Source organism: Colobus angolensis, unplaced genomic scaffold (assembly GCF_000951035.1).
Source record: "Colobus angolensis palliatus isolate OR3802 unplaced genomic scaffold, Cang.pa_1.0 Scaffold286, whole genome shotgun sequence".
In the NCBI taxonomy this organism is placed as follows: Eukaryota; Metazoa; Chordata; class Mammalia; order Primates; family Cercopithecidae; genus Colobus; species Colobus angolensis.
In genome coordinates this window covers 543,179-560,620 of record NW_012116110.1, presented here as the reverse complement: position 1 = coordinate 560,620, position 17,442 = coordinate 543,179, and the positions used below count along the sequence as shown (strand labels likewise).

At 45.2% G+C, this 17,442-nt stretch overlaps 1 protein-coding gene across 1 annotated transcript in view; it reads right to left on the bottom strand.

Annotated features, from left to right (window-relative positions):
• Nucleotides 1–1,908: 1,908 nt before the first annotated feature.
• The window catches only part of FXN (frataxin), a 43,559-nt gene continuing 28,025 nt past the window's right edge, over nucleotides 1,909–17,442 (bottom strand). Inside the window, exons 4-5 of the mRNA XM_011948888.1 lie at nucleotides 11,168–11,265; nucleotides 1,909–3,492 (exon numbers count right to left, since the gene is read on the bottom strand). Coding sequence (XP_011804278.1) covers nucleotides 3,342–3,492; nucleotides 11,168–11,265 — 249 coding nt within the window. The 3' untranslated portion in view covers nucleotides 1,909–3,341. The remainder of the gene's footprint in view (nucleotides 3,493–11,167; nucleotides 11,266–17,442) is intronic.

Genomic DNA, 17,442 nt, shown 5'->3' with positions numbered 1-17,442 from the left:
GCACACCTGTGGCACACACCTGTAATCCCAGCATTTTGGGAGGACGAGGCAGGCAGATCACTTGAGCCCAGGTGTTTGAGACCAGCCTGGGCAACATGGTGAAACTCCATCTCTATAAAAAATACACAAATTAGCCAGGTATGGTGGTGCACACCTATGGGAGGATTGCCCGAGCCCAGGGAGGTCGAGGCTGCCATGAGCTTTGATTGCACCACTGTCCTCCAGCCTGGGTGACAAAGTGAGATCCTGTTTCAAAAAACAGAAAAGAAAAAAAAAGTTTTCTAAGATTGTATTATGCAATTCCTCACCTCCCCCAGTATGTTATAGTGAACATTTAATAATCTTTTCCTGGAAACTCATCCTTCACATGGGTGACTGGACCATACCATAAATGAGGTGATGCTCCCAGGGTCTGCGGTGGGGGGGCGATTGGTCCACACGGTGGTACTTTTCCAGTTTGCTTGTCAGAATATGATTTTGATTCTTCCCCCGGCTGCTGTTCATGTGTTTGAAGTCCCTTTTCTTCCTTATTTATTTATTTATTTGAGACAGAGTGTGCCTCTGTTGGCCAGGCTGGAGTGAAGTGGCATGATCTCGTCTCACTGCAACCTCCACCCCCAAGGTTACAGCGATTCGCCTGCCTCAGCCTCCTGAGTAGCTGGAATTATAGGCATGAGCCACCATGCCCAGATAATTTTTAAATATTTTTAGTACAGACAGGGTTTCCCCATGTTGGTCTCGAACTCCTGACCTCAGGTGATCCACCCGCCTCAGCCTCCCAAAGTGCTGGGATTACAGGCATGAGCCACTGTGCTGGGCCCCTTTTCCTTCCTTAAATGGGGATCTCCCACTGCCTTGGGAACTAGATAATCAAACCAATTAGAGCTATATGTAAAATAAAAGTAAATAGGCCTGAAGGGCTGGCCCACAAAGACCCCATAAGAGCCCAGATTCCTTAACTTCCACTTTCATGTCACAGCAGCCCCACTGCATACCTCTTAAGTTTGTGCTGTGTCCCAAAGGAGTACATTATGTCACCAAGTTCTAAGTAAGTGGCGTGCACTGAAACTTTCAGTAGAAGCAAGATGCACACACACACAAACATGTATGATTTTATTTGTTTTCTCACTGGCACTGGCCTACAGCACTTAAACATTTCCATCAGACTCAAAAAATAATTTTATTTCAGAAGAAAGAAAATATTTTACTTATTTAGCTGTTGTTTATACTGTTTTATTATTAAGAGGTTTTTTTTTCTTTTTTTAAGAGATAGGATCTTGCTATGTTGCCCAGGCTGATCTCCAATTCCTGGCTTCGAGCAATCCTCCTGTCTCAGCCTGTGGAGTAGCTGGGAATATAGGTATATGCCACTGCTCCCAGCTTAACTTAACAGAATGTGTTTTTATTCACCCATTGGAAAAACCTTTGCTACATATTAATACAGACTTGTCACTAATAAACCCTTCTCTTTTTTTTTTTGAGACGGAGTCTCACTCAGTCGCTCAGGCATGATCTCGACTCACTGCAACCTCTGCCTCCCGGGGTCAGGCAATTCTCCCGTCTCAGCCTCCCGAGTACCTGGGATTACAGGTGCGTGCCACCATGCCCGGCTAATTTTTTATCTTTAATAGAGATGGGATTTCACCATGTTGGCCAGGCTGGTCTCAAACTCCTGACCTTAGGTGATCCGGCCACCTCGGCCTCCCAAAGTGCTGGGATTACAGGTGTGAACCCAGCCACTAATAAATCCTCCTTTAAGTAAGAAAATAATATGAGCATAACTTTGTGTGAATTTTAATGTCCTGGAGGCTTGTTGCTTTATGTATAAAGTGCAGGTCAGTAAAAATTAAAATGAGGTAGTGTGGTATAATAGGCTTAACCCAGTAAGGCTACAATAAAGGATGGCTAATTATTATTATTGTTATTTTGAGATGGAGTTTTGCTCAGTCACCCAGGCTGGAGTGCAATGGCACGATCTCGGCTCACTGCAACCTCTGCCTCCGGGTTCAAGCGATTCTCCCACCTTAGCCTCCCGAGTAGCTGGGATTACAGGCACCTGCCATCATGCCCAGCTAATTTTTGTATTTTTAGTAGAGATGGGGTTTCATCATGTTGGCCAGGCTGGTCTTGAACTCCTGACCTCAGGGGATCCACCCACCTCGGCCACCAAAAGTGCTGGGATTACAGGTGTGAGCCACCATGCCCAGCCAAGGATGGCTATTATTCTCACATGAATTCAACTGAAATCTCAGTGGGGCAACACCAATAACAATGTTTCCTATATAACTTAAAAACTGTTCTTTGTCATCCCCTCATCTACCCAATGGGAATTAGAGCTTGCCTGTTAGGCTGCTTGACAGGACCACTGAATGCTGGGAATCAACCATACTCTATCCTCTCATTTAACAGATGGGGAAGCAGAGGTCTAGGGAGTTTGGGAAACTTGTCCACAAAGGGACAACTACTTTGTGGCTGAACTATGTCTAGGACCACGGCTCTCTTTATCAACATGAGTATCTCTTTCATTTATATGCCCCTTTACATTTACAAGGCATCTTCTCAGCTCCATGATTTTGTTTATTACACTATATCACTCAGCTCATTAAAATGGCTTTTTTTCCTCTTTTCTTGACTTTGGAAGATTTTTTGCATTCTTGTAGCAGCTGATTCCATACTAACCCCTAAATTGAAAATATATATATACACACAGACACATATGTGAATATGCGGAAGGAACAGCACTGGGTCTTCCTGGACAACCCAGTACAGGCCACACCCTGGCAGCCACAAATCACAAATAAGAAACGGTCTTTCCATGTGAGTTGCTTTCGACACTTCAACGCTAAAGAGCTCAGAAGTGCTTATACTTTGAAAGAAGCCTGAAAACATTTGTAGGCTACCCTTTAATCTGTCTCATTTGGAGACAGAACAGTGAGCAGGTTGACCAGCTGCTCTTCATGTACTTTTTGCAGTGACTCCTTCAAAGAATGAAGAGTGAAGACAATTCATTTTTCCTCCTGCAATTTTTCCTTCTTATTATTTTGCTTTTTTAAAGGTTGTTATATTCAGGGATAGGCATAAGACATTGTAAAAGATAAGGGATATCATGTGAGGGAGGAAATCAGACAATCCAAAAAATCTTCTGTAGAAATAAAAAATCAGAACTTCGGGGCAAGATAGGAGGCAACACATTCTTTCTACAGAGCTGTGACACATAGCCCAACTGTCCTCAAAAGCAGGAATGAAAAAAATAACAACAACAAAAAAACAGACCTCAGCTGCATAATGAAGCTGGGGTATTGGCCTAATAGCTTTTAAAGTCCTTAAAACTGGGCTGGGCATCAAGCGTCTTTTCCGGAATAGGCCAAGGAAGACAAGTCCAGTTTGGTTTTTAAGGCTTTAGTGAGCTCTGCGCCCAGCAGCTCATGGAGGGAAACGCCGTCGTGGGAATACACCCAGTTTTTCCCAGTCCAGTCATAACGCTTGGGTCCACTGGAAGACAAAACAAATACATAGCAATTCCAGAGCACAGCCCTTCAGATGAACCACTGATTCCACAAAAACGCTGCCCCCAAGAAATTGACTGGAGTAAGGCTCTAGAAAATAACACAAAATGAGCTACAGTGTATATCTGACTTCTTACCTTAGCATCTAAGAAGAGTTACACAATAGATCTTCTGGAACAATTCCCAGAATCATTCTCAAAACCTGAAAAAACATTTGACCCTTACTGATAAGTCTCCAGGCATCACACTTTGATCTCCAGGTTTTGCTGCCTCACATGTGATACCTGCTATGCTAGAGTAGTGTTTAAAAATTAGGGCCATTTTTGTGCCACTGATGTAACTTGTGCCTTACCTATACTATTATTAGTTGTTAAGGTGAAATTCACGTAACACAAAATTAACCATTTAAAAATGAATAATTTGGTGGCATTTAGTACATTTACAATGTTGTGTAACCACTACCTCTAGCTCCAAAACATCTGCATCACCCCAAAAGGAAAGCTAGCGCTGTTGTTCCTTGGTATCTATGGGGAAGGGGTTCCAGGATCTGCAGATACCAAAATCCGTGGGTACTCAAGTCCCTGATATGAAATGGTACAATACACGCATCTAACCTAGGCACATCCTCCCACATACTTTAAGTCATCTCTAGGTTACTTATAATGCCTAGTACAATGTAAATGCTATGTTAATAGTTGTTATATTGGTTTTTTATTTGTATCATTTTCATTGTTTTATTGCTTTTTATTTTCAAATATTTTGATCCATGGTTGGTTGAATCAGCAGATGACCCACAAATACAGAAGGCCAACTACACCCATTAAACAGTTATTCCCTATTCCTTCCTCTCCTAGCACCCCAGCAATCACCTAAACTACTATTTTTTAAAAATCTTTTTCTTAATTCAATGTTAAATTCATGACATTGAGAGCCTGGTGGGCTAGTTCATCCACCTCAAGCTCATCCAGTGAACAACGGCACATGCACGTCGCTTTGGGAATGCCGTATTCATGTGGACAGATTGGAGGCTGGCTTCTGCCATGTCTTGGTATGCCAGATGTACATTCCACTTCCTCATGGCCTCATGGATGAATGGCCATGGAATCAGATAACACTGGTGCATGTGGCACCCTGATGGAGGTAAGAACAGAGTGCACAGGAGCCCAGAAGAAAGGGCACCTGAATCTCCCTGAGCACTCAAGAAGGGCTTTTCCAAAGACTGAGGCTAGGAGGAGGTCACCAGAAAGGGAAGCTTGGGCAAGAAAGGTATCAAGGATTCCTGCATTATCAACCAAATGCTGGGGCTTGAACCTGTTCCCAGTATGTAGATAAAAAAATGAGTGAACCAAACCATCAGGGTCACATAAAAATAACTAATAAACCACACCAAGCCCAAGGATCAGGACCTTGGCCCTATACTTTGATGCTGCTATTGGGTTGCCAGGCAGAGCCTGAGAAACCTCTAGACCCCTTCACACTGCTTGAGATGCTCTGAGCACAGGCACTGATGCGCAAGTGTCCCTAGAACACTCCTTTATTCCATCCTGCAACCTCCTCAGGGTGGGTAAGGTGGGAGGAAAGACTACTGATCCCACAGAACCTGAAAAGTTATCAACTTCAAAAAAAACAGGCCGGGTGCAGTGGCTCACACCCATAACTCCATCACTTTTGGAGGCTGATGTGGGAGGACCACATGAAGCCACGAGTTTGAGACCAACCTAGGCAACAAAGTGAGACCCCATTTTGACAAAAAAATTTATTTTTAATTACAAATAAATAAAATTAAGGAAAACAACAACAAAAAATCAGAAATGTAGCTGGATGAAAGAGATTTTGAACCAATGTGAAAGGCTGAGAGGAAAAAAACAAAATTTTTTTTTTATGTAAACAATCTTTACTTGAAAAATAGTACCTTATGATCCTAACACTATCAATCAAACTTCAATAAGAGCAACTGCAGCATCAACTAATAACAGTTGCTAAATTAACAAGAGATCAATCAAAAGTGCTCTAAAGGGAGCAGCACCAGCTGGTGTTTCCGAGTCTCTGGGCATTCAGGACCCAGGTACAGGGAAAACAGAATCAAACCGGCTGGTGCTCTAGCCCCAAGCCCTCACATTGTGACCTGCCTCCCTCCTGGGGGCCCTGGCAGCCCATGGTCCGTGTGGCACTTCCAGACCCCCGTCAGCTGTGGGCGGGGCCCCAGGAGCCAAAAGCCACTTGGAAAAGGCTGGAACTTGGCCTCATAGTCAGCCAATTTCTGCTTGTTGTGGTCATTTTCTTTTTGGAGTGCCTGGAGCACTCTCTCAATGGACACGGCAGCCCTCCAGACTTCCTGGGCCATTTTCTTCTTCTTCTTTTTTTTTTTTTTTTTTTTTGAGATGGGGTCTCACTCTGTCACCTAGACTGGAGTACAGTGGTGCCATCTTGGCTCACTGCAACCTCTGCCTCCCAGGCTCAAGCAATCCTCCCACCTCAGCCTCCCGAGTAGCTGGGGCCACAGGCATGTACCACCACACCCGGCTAATTTTTGTATTTTTGGTAGAGTCGGGATTTCATCATGTTGCCCAGGCTGGTCTCGAACTCCTGAGCTCAGGCCATCTGCCTGCCTCGGCCTCCCAAAGTGCTAGGATTACAGGCGTGAGCTACTGTGCCTATGCCCTGGGCCGTTTTCTTATAGCAGACCATCTCTCTCTGAAAACTGGAAGTGTCTTTCTTCAATTCCTGGGCCAGGTTTTGGGCCATATTCTTGTAGTGGTCATGGGTGTGACACATGGGGTTCAAGTGTTCGTGCCCCTTGCTTAGTCTCTGCTAGAGGTCGGGCAGTAGGTGTCCTCCTCCGTGGACTCCCTCTATGGTCTCATCACATGTCTTTGGTGCAGTTCAGGCAGAGCGGGCAGCAGGGGCCTACTCCCTCAGCACACTTTGTACTTGTGCTGTGAGCTCTTTACTCCTTTGGATTTGTTCCCACATTTGCATGTTTGCTTCTACAATTGTCCCCTCAGGACATTAGAAAGATGCAACTAAGGTCACCATTGTCATCCACATTCTCCAGAGGGACTTGTGGCTAGGACGCTGGGGAAGCACCATGTCCAGCTTCCCTGTTCCCCTCCACTGCCAAGTCCCCATTGTACCACCCTTGAGCAGAGGCAGGACACTCAGTGGGGTGAGTGACAGAAAGTGACATTATTTATGCGATGCCTTGGGGGAATGGAAAGAGCTCACAATAGCCCCTTAGCACAGGGAGGCTATTTGCTTCACTACAACATTCCTGGTCTGTTTCATTCCTGCCTCGGCCTTTCCTCCTTCTCCTTTTTTTGAGACAGAGTCTCGCTCTGTCGCCCAGGATGGAGTACTGTGGCAGGATTTCAGCTCATTTCAACCTCCACCTCCTGGGTTCAAGCGATTCTCCTGCCTCAGCCTCCCAAGTAGCTGAGATTACAGGTGCCTGTCACCACACCTGGTGAATTTTTTGTACTTTTAGTAGAGACAGGGTTTCACCATGTTGCCCAGGCTCGTCTCAAATTCCTGACCTCAAGTGATCCGCCTGCCTCAGCCTCCCAAAGTGCTGGGATTACAGGCGTGAGCCACCGTGTCTGGCCCCTTCTTCTTTGCCTGCAAACATTGCTTCTGTCTCGCAATTTCTTGGTCAGGCAGCTCTGCAGTTTGCTGACGGTCAGTGCCATCATTCAGATAGTTTGCAGTTTGCCCCTGAAGATCCTCTCCATGGTGCTGTAAAGCATGCAGGACGCGCTTTGCAGCAGTCGCTCAGGGAAGTTCAGGAGGTCTGCTTTTCATGCTTTTTCAGAAACTAACCTAGGTCCTGACAGGAGGACCTGCTCATTTCATTTGGAACCCTCCAGCCTGAGGTGCTGGCCCCATCTTGGTCCTGGCCTTTCTGTGGATCTCACCCTGGGCCGATTCTCCCCTTCTCAGCATGTCATCTTCTGACTGTGAAGGCCACCACAGCAGTGCACGCCTGGGTCACCCAGGGTATCTATAGGTTCCCTGGCACTAGTCCCAGGATTCTGCACATCACTAGCACTGCCACCCACAGGAGGGCCAGCAGCAACTGAGTTGGCATGTCGTGGCAGCCAGCAGGCCCTCTATGGCTCCCGAGGGCTCCACAGCTCTGCCTCCACTTGCCAGTGGCCTGTGGGCCACAAATGACCACTCGGAACCCTGCGGGGTATTCCATCTCCAACGAAAACAAGGCCCCATCAGTCATTGTAGACCTTTTGTTGGGCTGAGGAGAGGGGAGGCACCCCATGTTCTAGAAAATTGTCTCCTTGATTTTGCTGTGCAAACAGAAAGTGACATTATTTATGCAATGCCTTGGGGGAGTGGAAAGAGCTCATAGTAGCCCCTTAGCACAGGCCACTCCAGGCCCCACCTGGCCCTACAGCACAACTAGTGGGTCAAAGCAGGGCGAGGTCATAGCCCCTTGTCCACATGCAATCCTCTCAGGGTAGCATGGTGGCCTACCTCTGTCCCTGCTGAGGCTCGTTACCAATTTCAAGCTTCCTTCTGCTGCAGGGAAGCCTGGTCCCACCTACAAAGAGTCTGTCTCCCTTGCTAGATTGAGCTCCTTGAAGATGGGACTGTGTTTTCTTCATCTCCGTATTTCCAGTAGCTCATCAATGCCCATTATACACTAGAGGCTCAGTCATTTTTGGTCCTGTTTTCTTGTTGACTCTACTCTGACTTAGGACATGTCACTTTCCCCACTGGACCTCCATATTCACATCTGTCAATAAGAGTAAGTCGGTAAAGATCCTTCTTGCTTTAAAGCCCCTCCAATACAGAGAGCTCTGAAACCAGAAACAGAAGCTGAGGAGTGGTAAAGGGAGCATTTTCCCCGGCATGATGGCCGGTACCTGCAGATCTGGCTGAGGGTGGTATCTTGCCAGTAGAATGCTTCTGTAGAATTTCATCCTACTTTTCAGATCAGACTCAAGGATGATCTTCATTGTTGATAATTTTATGTTTTTTTTTTTTTTTCCTTTTTTTTTTCTGAGGCTTTGTTATTGACACAACAGCTTCTGGAAATCTTTTCCACAGAGAGTATGGGGGCTTCTTTGGCCAAGTTGGGCGGGTGCAGGCTCCAATGGCTCAGCAGCCACTGTCTGGGCCACAGCATGTCCACAACCTCTTACTCCTCTTCAGAGGTTTCTCCAGACATTACCGTGTATCTGGTCATGCCATTCACCACAGGTATAAAAACAATGACAACGGCCCGAAGCTGCGGGATCCTCCCACGGAATCCTGTGCCTTTGCAGGCACAGCTACATGGCGCTCCTGTGCTCCGGCCTGCTCCTTCCAAGACAGGAGCGGGACGTCCAGGGTCCTGCTCCCCCAGATCCCGCAGTCTGTGTGGGCAGCAGGCCGGGAGTGGAGAGAGCCGCCCTGGTAGTAACGGCCTGGAGCGGGACGGCTGTGTTAGACAGCGTCCTGGCCTCCAGCGACCAGCAGAGTGACTCGGCTTCCATCCCGCGCTGGGAGCTGCCATCTTGCCGCCACTTCCCACAGAAGAACTGAGAGCTTGTCGTCAGGAAACGCTTCTCTGCCTCCCTTCCCCTGACTCCTACGCGGCGCTAACCTCTCTGGATCTGCCGGAAACTGGGCGCAGGAAGGGGAGCGGCCTGAGGTGGTCCCGGGAGCCTGTGGTCTCTGGGTGTGGCCTTCTCCGGCCGAGGCACTTCTTCAGTTTCACCCTGCCCCCCCACCATATATATATACACACATATATATATGTATATATATACACACACATATATATGTATATATATACACACACATATATATATGTATATATATATAATTTTTTTTGAGGAAGATAGTATCTGTGACAGTAAACAGCTTGCTCAGCAGATCTTTCCAAATTCCCATATTTCTGAACACAGCTAGGGTAAGAGCCTATTGCTGGACAGTATGTCCAAATACCATATGGAAGTTTTCAGTCTCCAGATATGGGGAAAATTCTTTTGCGGTAGGTGCCTGCTCGAGTGATCAAAGCCAGTGATCCCCAAAAGTGATCGCTGGACTGAGCTGATCCACTTTGTTCCCCCGGAGATGGATAAGAACACACAGGCTCAAGCATGGCCAGGGTCAGGAAGAGTGACTGAGGCCACAGAGGCTAACTGGCCCACAGAGGTTAAAATCCTCCAACCTCCACACTAACTGGGTCTAAAAACCAATACGAGTTGTGAATTAGGGCCTTCCTAGAATGACAGTGATTTCTAGTGCTGTTTTTGTTGAACTCTAGCACACTTCCTGGATGAGAGTGTGGGGAAAGGAAACATAACACTATTTATTCTGAACAAAGCATTAGAGATCACAGAATGATAAATGGTATAATATTAATTGCCTAAAAATGATGTCAATGTTAGGGGGTAGAGTAAGGTTATAATTTTTTAAAAATGCAAATACCATTAGTCTTTCAAAGAATTCTATGCTGGTTTTATCTAGCCCTTTCCCAATTCATAGTCAACATTCTCTCTTTGGAAGTGCTAATGAATGACTGGATCTGAGAGCTTTTTGTGGGCATTTCTCTTTCACTTTCTTACAACCACTTCAACAGCAGCCAGGCTGCTGAGGGATGAGTGACATCTCTCACTGCATGTTCTCAGGCTTTCAGATGCTATGCAGGCTGCATTGTGTCTCCAACACAATCTTTTATTCCTCTACATTGAAAGCACATCAATGGAAAAGGCAGGAGGGATTAAATGCCCTAGAACAGCAATATAAAACACTCTGCCACCTCCACAGGGTACACAACCTCATTCTGCAAGGGAATTCAAATAACCCTTTACCTGAGAGGCTCAAAACAAGTAGAGGTCAAACTTTAACTTGCTTTGAAGACAAAGTGCAACTTGTTCAAATGCTATAAGGTCAAAAGTAGCTTTTTTAAAAGTCAGGGCAATGATTTCATAGAGGAAAACTGTCTAGGCTGAATTTGGAAAAGTTATAAGCTATTCACTTCAGATCTTCTTAATATCCTGATGCCTGCTTACAGTATCCAAATTGTCAGCAGGGAGAAGTTATATAACTAGAGTAAATTTTTCTACTGAGAATGAGACAGGCTGCAAAATATCAGGAAAGACTCAATTATAAGGATACTAACATAAGACGGTGACTTGTTTTTTTTGGGGGGAGAGGGGACAGGGTCTGGCCCTGTTGCCCAGGCTGGAGTGCAGTGGTGCGATCTTGGCTCACTGCAACCTCCACCTTTTGGGCTCACGCTGAGGCTCAACCTCAGCCTTCCAAGTAGTTGTGACTATAGGCATGTGCCACCATACCTGGCTAACTTTTGTATTTTTAGTACAGGCGGGGTTTTGTGGCATTGCCCAGGCTTGTCTCAAACTCCTGAGCTCAAGTGATCCACACTCTTGGCCTCCCATAGTGCTGGGATTACAGGTGTGAGCCACTGCACCCAGCCGTGACTTTCATTTTTCTTTTCTTTACAGAGCCAGGGACTCACTATGTCGCCCAGGTTGGTTCTGAACTGTCCTTAAGTGATCCTCCTACTTCAGCCTCTCAAAGTGTTGGGATTACAGGTGTGAGCCACCGTGCTCAGCTGACATTTCTTAAATAGTCCACAATGTTGCATTTTGGAAGTCTTTAAGAATTACAGATGTTGACTTCTGAACATACCTACATACCTGGATGGAGAAGATAACCAGATTTGCTTGTTTGGCGTCTGCTTGTTGATCACGTAGGTTCCTAGATCTCCACCCAGTTTAACAGTTAAGACACCACTCTAGGGGATTAGGTGGAAAAAATCATGAAGAAATTAAAACAAGAAAAAGTTAGCACTTTGTCACCATTGCTTCATGTTTTATCTCAACACTTTCCATTTCTGTAAGTACACAAAATATACCATAAAGAAATGTCTTTAATTTAGTATTTAGAAATAGGAGTTTGTGTAGGAAGAGCTTTGCTTTCAGAATCAGAATAGGATTAATCCTAATGATGTTGTATCTCATAGAGCTTTGCCTGTTCCCTGTGAGGTCTGCAAGGAGAGAACGGTGATGAAGCTCGGAGAGTTAAGTGACCTGTCTGAGGTCTTGGTGCTTGCATCTGGGATTCCTGGTTTGTTGCCCTCAACCATCAACCAGAACATACTAGAGGACATAAAAAATGCAGACTCTAACTCTATTAGAGTACCACGTCAGCCCAAACATCAGACATGACAAGTCTATTACAGAAGAAGTAAAAGCAAGGAGAGGAAGTACGCAAACCATCTGTTTTGCTTGTTTTAGAAGAGCATTAGCTTCAGCTCTGTTGGTAGAAGGCAGAAACTCCAGATAAAGTTTTTTATTTCCAGACCCTTCCCATGCATCTAACAAGCTTCTCAGATACTCCTCCAAGGCTTTATTTTTCTCTAAAGAGCCTTGAATTCTTCAAAAGACTGGTTGGCCCATCTTTGACCAATAAATGCTCATTTAAATTTTAAAACACTCCTTCAACAAAAGAGTCCTTTACTTCTAAAGCCTGCGGTCTCTTTAAAATGGGTGAGATATGAAAGAAACAGCTACAGGGCTCAGTTCCCTGCACTGGAACTGGTAAGCAAGAGGGAGCCTGCTGTTCCCCATCTTGTGCATGACTTGCAAAGATACACAGCAGCAGCCTTTTTCTGTGCATTCTAGAGCCTCCATCCAATCAAGAGGCTCTGAATGATTCTTACAACACACTTTTGCAAATATAGAGAGCTATTTAGGCCAGGCGTGGCTCATGCCAGCACTTTGGAAGGCCGAGGCAGGCAGATCGCTTGAGCCCAGGAGTTCCAGACAGGCCCAGGCAACATGGCAAAACCCTGTCTCTACTAAAAATGCAAAAATTAGCCAAGTGTGTTGGCATGTGCCTGTGGTCCCAGCTACTTGGGAAGCTGAAGTGGGAGGATCGCCTGAGCCCAGGAGGTTGAGGCTGCAGTGAGCTGAGATCATACCACTATACTCCGGACTGGGTGACAGAGTGAGACCCTGTCTCAAAAGCAAAGCAAAACAAAACAAAAAACCCAAAAAACAAAGAGCTATTGAAATTCCAGAGGGTAGTAACAATAATAATATAACTGACAGCAGTGAGACAAGGGGCACTACTGGGTTATTTTTTTAAATAACATCTTTTTCTGATTCAAAAATAAATGCATAGAAATGATGGAGATGTCAGCAATGCAGACACTGATAAAAATATTAACCACTATTTACTCAGTTCCTACTGTGCCAGGCTCGGTGTTTGGCACTTTGTGTAAATTGTTTCCAACTTGACTACAATTCTTGGAGGTAGGATTCATTATTCCAGTTTCACAGATGAGGAAAACAGAGGTTCATAGTAAAGAGTACTTAGTAATTGGCAGAGCTAATCTTAAATCTAGGTCTGTGTGGGTCCAAAGACACTGTTCTTTCTATAACATGAAGCATTCTCTCGATCCCATTAACCAGAGATAAAAGATATTCACTCTCAGGTATTAGCTGCCAGTTTCTGTTTGTTTGTTTTTACAACAGGATCTTGCTATTGCTCAGGCTGCAGCAGTGGCAGGATTATGGCTCACTGCAGCCTCAAACCCCTACCCTCAAGTGATCCTCTGCCTCAGTTCCTGCCTCCGGAGACCTGGGACTACAAGTACCACACCTATCTAATTTTAACATTTTTCTTTTGTAGAGATGAGGTCTCACTATATTGACCAGGGTGGTTTCAAACTTCTGGCCCCAAGTGATCCTCCCACCTCGGCCTCCCAAAGTGCTGGGATTATGTTACAGGTGTGAGCTACTGCACTCGGCCCCATTTTTTTTTCTTTTATTTTACTATAGTAAAAAGCACATAATGCTAAATTTATCATATTAACCATTTTAAGTGTACAGTACAATAAAGCATATTCACACTGCTGGGCAGCATAACTCTAGAACTTTTCATCTTGTAACACTGAAACTCTATGCCCATTAGATACTAATTTCCCCATCCCATAGCCCTTAGTAACCACCTGTCTACTTTCTGTTTCTATGATTTTGGCTTACCTTTTTTAAAATTGAAAATAAAAATTATACATTTATGGTGATGTTTCTATGATTTTTGACTACTTCTGACTACTTTATGAGTGGAATCATAAGTATTTGTCCTTTTATGACTTGACTGCCAGTTTTTGAAAGCATTTTTTTTAAAAGGACTAGGATTATACCATACATAAGTTTGTTTTAAAAACATTTTTTTTCCCGAAACCCATTTTTACTGTTTTGGTATGACTATATTTCATTTATTTAAAAGTTCCTTAAACCTGAGGCTGCGTGTGGTGACTCATGCTTGTAATCCTGGCACTTTGTGAGGCCGAAGTGGGATCATCGCTTGGGCACAGGAGTTCAACACCAGACTGGGCAACATGGTAAAACCTTGTTTTTACAAAAAATTACAAATTTGCTGGGTGTGGTGGTGCGCACCTATAGTCACAGCTACTTGGTAGGCTGAGGTGGGAGAATCACTTGAGCCTCAGAGATTGAGGCTGCAATAACCGGTGATCATACCACCACACTTCAGCCTGGGTGACACAAGGACTTTGTCTCAAAAACAAATAAAAGTTCCTTAAGACTGTACAATTCAGGAGTTTTTAGTATTTCACAAAGTGTGCAAACATCACCACTACTTAATTCCAGGCTGTTTCCATTGCCCCAAAAAGAAACCCTGCACCCATTAATACTCACTCTCTATTTCCCACTCATCCCATACACAGAGTTTTAGAAATGATTTTTCCATGAGATAACAGGCTCAAAGAATCAACACACAATCATTGGTAATCTGTCCTCTTTGTGGCCCTTAAATGCTCCAATTGTGTGTTGTACCCTATACTGGGGGGGCACCATCCAGCAGAAAGGGCAGAGGACTGAGTAAAAGATGCGAGTTCCAGGTCTGGTCTCATCACTGATCAGCGGTGCCTGTCTCCCATGTCGTCTCTCCTGCCTTCTTTGAGGACTCAGGGCAAGAACTAGAGGCTGATACATGCTCAAGGTCTCTGCACTTGCGTCCATCACCACAATGCCTCAGCACACAGCAAATCAGGGGGTGCACATGCAATCACTGAAGCCAAAATAGACTCTTTCCTATTGGAATTGGAAATCTTTTGAGCGACTCCAGGCATTAGGCCACTCTTTTGCAAAGGACATATTGGTAAACAAATGTGAGAGTCCTTCTAGCTCCACACCTCTCAAGCTATTTTTGCCCCGTCACCTTCCCTGCAGTCCACTTCCTCCTTCCCCACACGAGACCGGCTCATCTCTACCCTGATATCACTCTGTGGGTCCCACTGCCTTGTGGTGCTTCCTGTCTGCATTCACAGCTGTCTGTCTGCTTGCTTGTCCCCTGACCTCTACTACTTTAAGCACCTTGGCAGCAGGAGATTTGTCTTTTCATGCTAGCATCTGCAGGTCTAGCACCTTCATTCCTCCTGCAGAAAGGACATTTGTGGATGAACGACCAACTGGTCAAACAGTGAATGAGCGTATGATGCCAGGTAGTGTGATACCGTCTGCCCAAGTTAGGACAAGGTTACACAGGGCAGAAAACCCCAATGCTTAACTTCCTCCCACCAGTCCGTTCACTGTAATTAGATGTTTTCCCCCACAGATCTTGAAACTATTTTAGAAGGAAAGTGGTGGCAGGAAAGAAACTAGCTGCATTAGTTCAGCAGAAATTCTTAATGCTTTTGGAACTGACTCCAAATAGACCAGATAAAGAGGGCTTTCTCTTTATCATTATTATTCCTTAGACAATCTGAGTCTATTTTGGGAGTGTGCATACCCTTACGTGCAGAAGGAATAGTCAAAATATGTAGCAGTTCCTGCGACACAGGCACTAGCCAATCAGCACAGACAGTGGCCACAGCTGGTGAGTCTTATTGACTCCTCCTAGTCAAGATCAGCCCTACCCATGTATGAGCCAAAATAGCGATTACTTTGTCACCAGCTCACTTGTAGAAATAGCACATATAAGATGGCATGTTGAGTCTGGAGACTTCACATACATATGACCTCCTTCATTTCTAAAGTAGATACCAACTTGCTTGGATGCGTTTTTTACCTATGTCATTTTAATTGATCCTCATATAAACCTGAAGAGCGGAGGTTAATGTCACTAATTTCATAGCTGAGGAACTCGTGGCTCATAAAAGTTAGAAATTCATTTAAGCACTCTTGGAAAGAAAATACAAATCCAGGATGCTAAGCCAGATTCTTTGTCTCCATATCCAATAAGATGGTGCCTCACTGGGCCGGGAGCAGTGATCTACGCCTGCAATGCCGAGGCAGTTGGATCGCTTGAGGTCAAGAGTTCAAGACCAGCCAGGCCAACATGGTGAAATGCTGAAACCCCATTTCTACTAAAAATACAAAAAAAATTAGCTGGACATAGTGGCGTGCGCCTGTAATTTCAGCTACTTGGGAGGCTGAGGCAGGAGAATCCCTTGAGCCCAGGAGGTGGTGGTTGCAGTGAGCTGAGATCGTGGCACTGCACTCCAGCCTGGGCAACAGAGTGAGACTCTGTCTCAAAAAAAAAAAAAAAAAAAAGATGCTGCCTCTGAGCAGGGGTTTTTAACTTGGGATTAAGTGGTCTCAGGGGGCTGCAAACACTTACAGCTTGAAGCTGAAATGGTACTCCTGAGTGTGCTAAATTAAGTGTAGCCTAAAACTGCCTCCTTACATATTTTAAGTTTGGATCTAAAGGTTTCTCTGTACACAGTGAACTGTAATCTACTCTTCTACCAATCACCGAGTTTTGGCTAATCAAAGGCGGCCAACCGTTCAAACCATGTTTAAGGCAAACACCAAGCTGTAACCAATCCGGCTGTTTCTCTACCTCACTTTTATTTTCTGTATGTCACTTTCCTTTTCCTGTGCATATATTCTAAATCCTCTCCAACCACGTGGCGCACTATGGAGTCTCTCTGAACCTGTTCTGGTTGCAGCCTTCCCAATTTGTGAATCATTCTTTGCTCAATAAAACTCTGTTAAATTTAATGTGTTTAAAGGTTTTTTTTTTTTTTAACAGGTGAGTATGGAAGTTTTTATTGGGAGAGGGACTGGAGCAGTCATCAGATTCTTAGAGGGAGGTCCTGATCCAAAAAAGATGAAGAACCCTCAGCTCTAAGACAGTAATATGCTGACACCTTAGTGAATAAAGAACATGTCAACAAGCAAATCCTCATTAAAATATCTAAGAGGCCAGGACTCCACCTGGGAAAAAAAGGAGGGCAGTTTGGAGGTAACTTCAGATAGTGTGATGACTCTAACAGTCTCTAGGCAGATTTTGCTAGGTCAAGTGCAGTAGACTCCACAGCTGCCTAGTGACAAGAGGTGCTTTCAGCTCTGGTGCAATGTCTTCTGTAATGACCAGTGCCAGTACGGGGTGAAGCCTGGGGCCAGACATTGGCATCCACCCATTACATGGACCACTTGATCAGATGACACACCAGTTAAGAAGCCACTTAAGTCTCCCCCTCCACAGGGAGAAAAGAGAAGAACAGATGTCTTCTTGGGTGTATCTGGATTACTGCTTTCATTTGTCTACTTGGCCAGTAGTAAGTTGGTAAAAGGTGTATAAATGCTGAGAGGCATCAATGAAAGCATGTTTTGGAAAAGTCTCATTTACATAGTGAATCAATATTTATTAAGTCCCTACTATGTACTTGGCACTGTTCCAGACACTGGGATCACAGTGAGAGGTGACAATGTGCCAGCAGCCCTCACTCAGCGCCTCCTTGGCCTCCGCGTCCACTCTGGCAGTGGTTGAGGAGCCCTTCAGTCCCCCACGGTATGGTGGGAGTCCCTCTCTGGGCTGGCTGAGGTCGGAGTCGCCTCCCTCTGCTTGTGGGGAGGTGTGGAGGGAGAGGCGCAGGCGGGAACCCGGGCTGCACGCCGCGCTCAAGGGCCAGTGCCAGTTCTGGTGGGCGCACGTG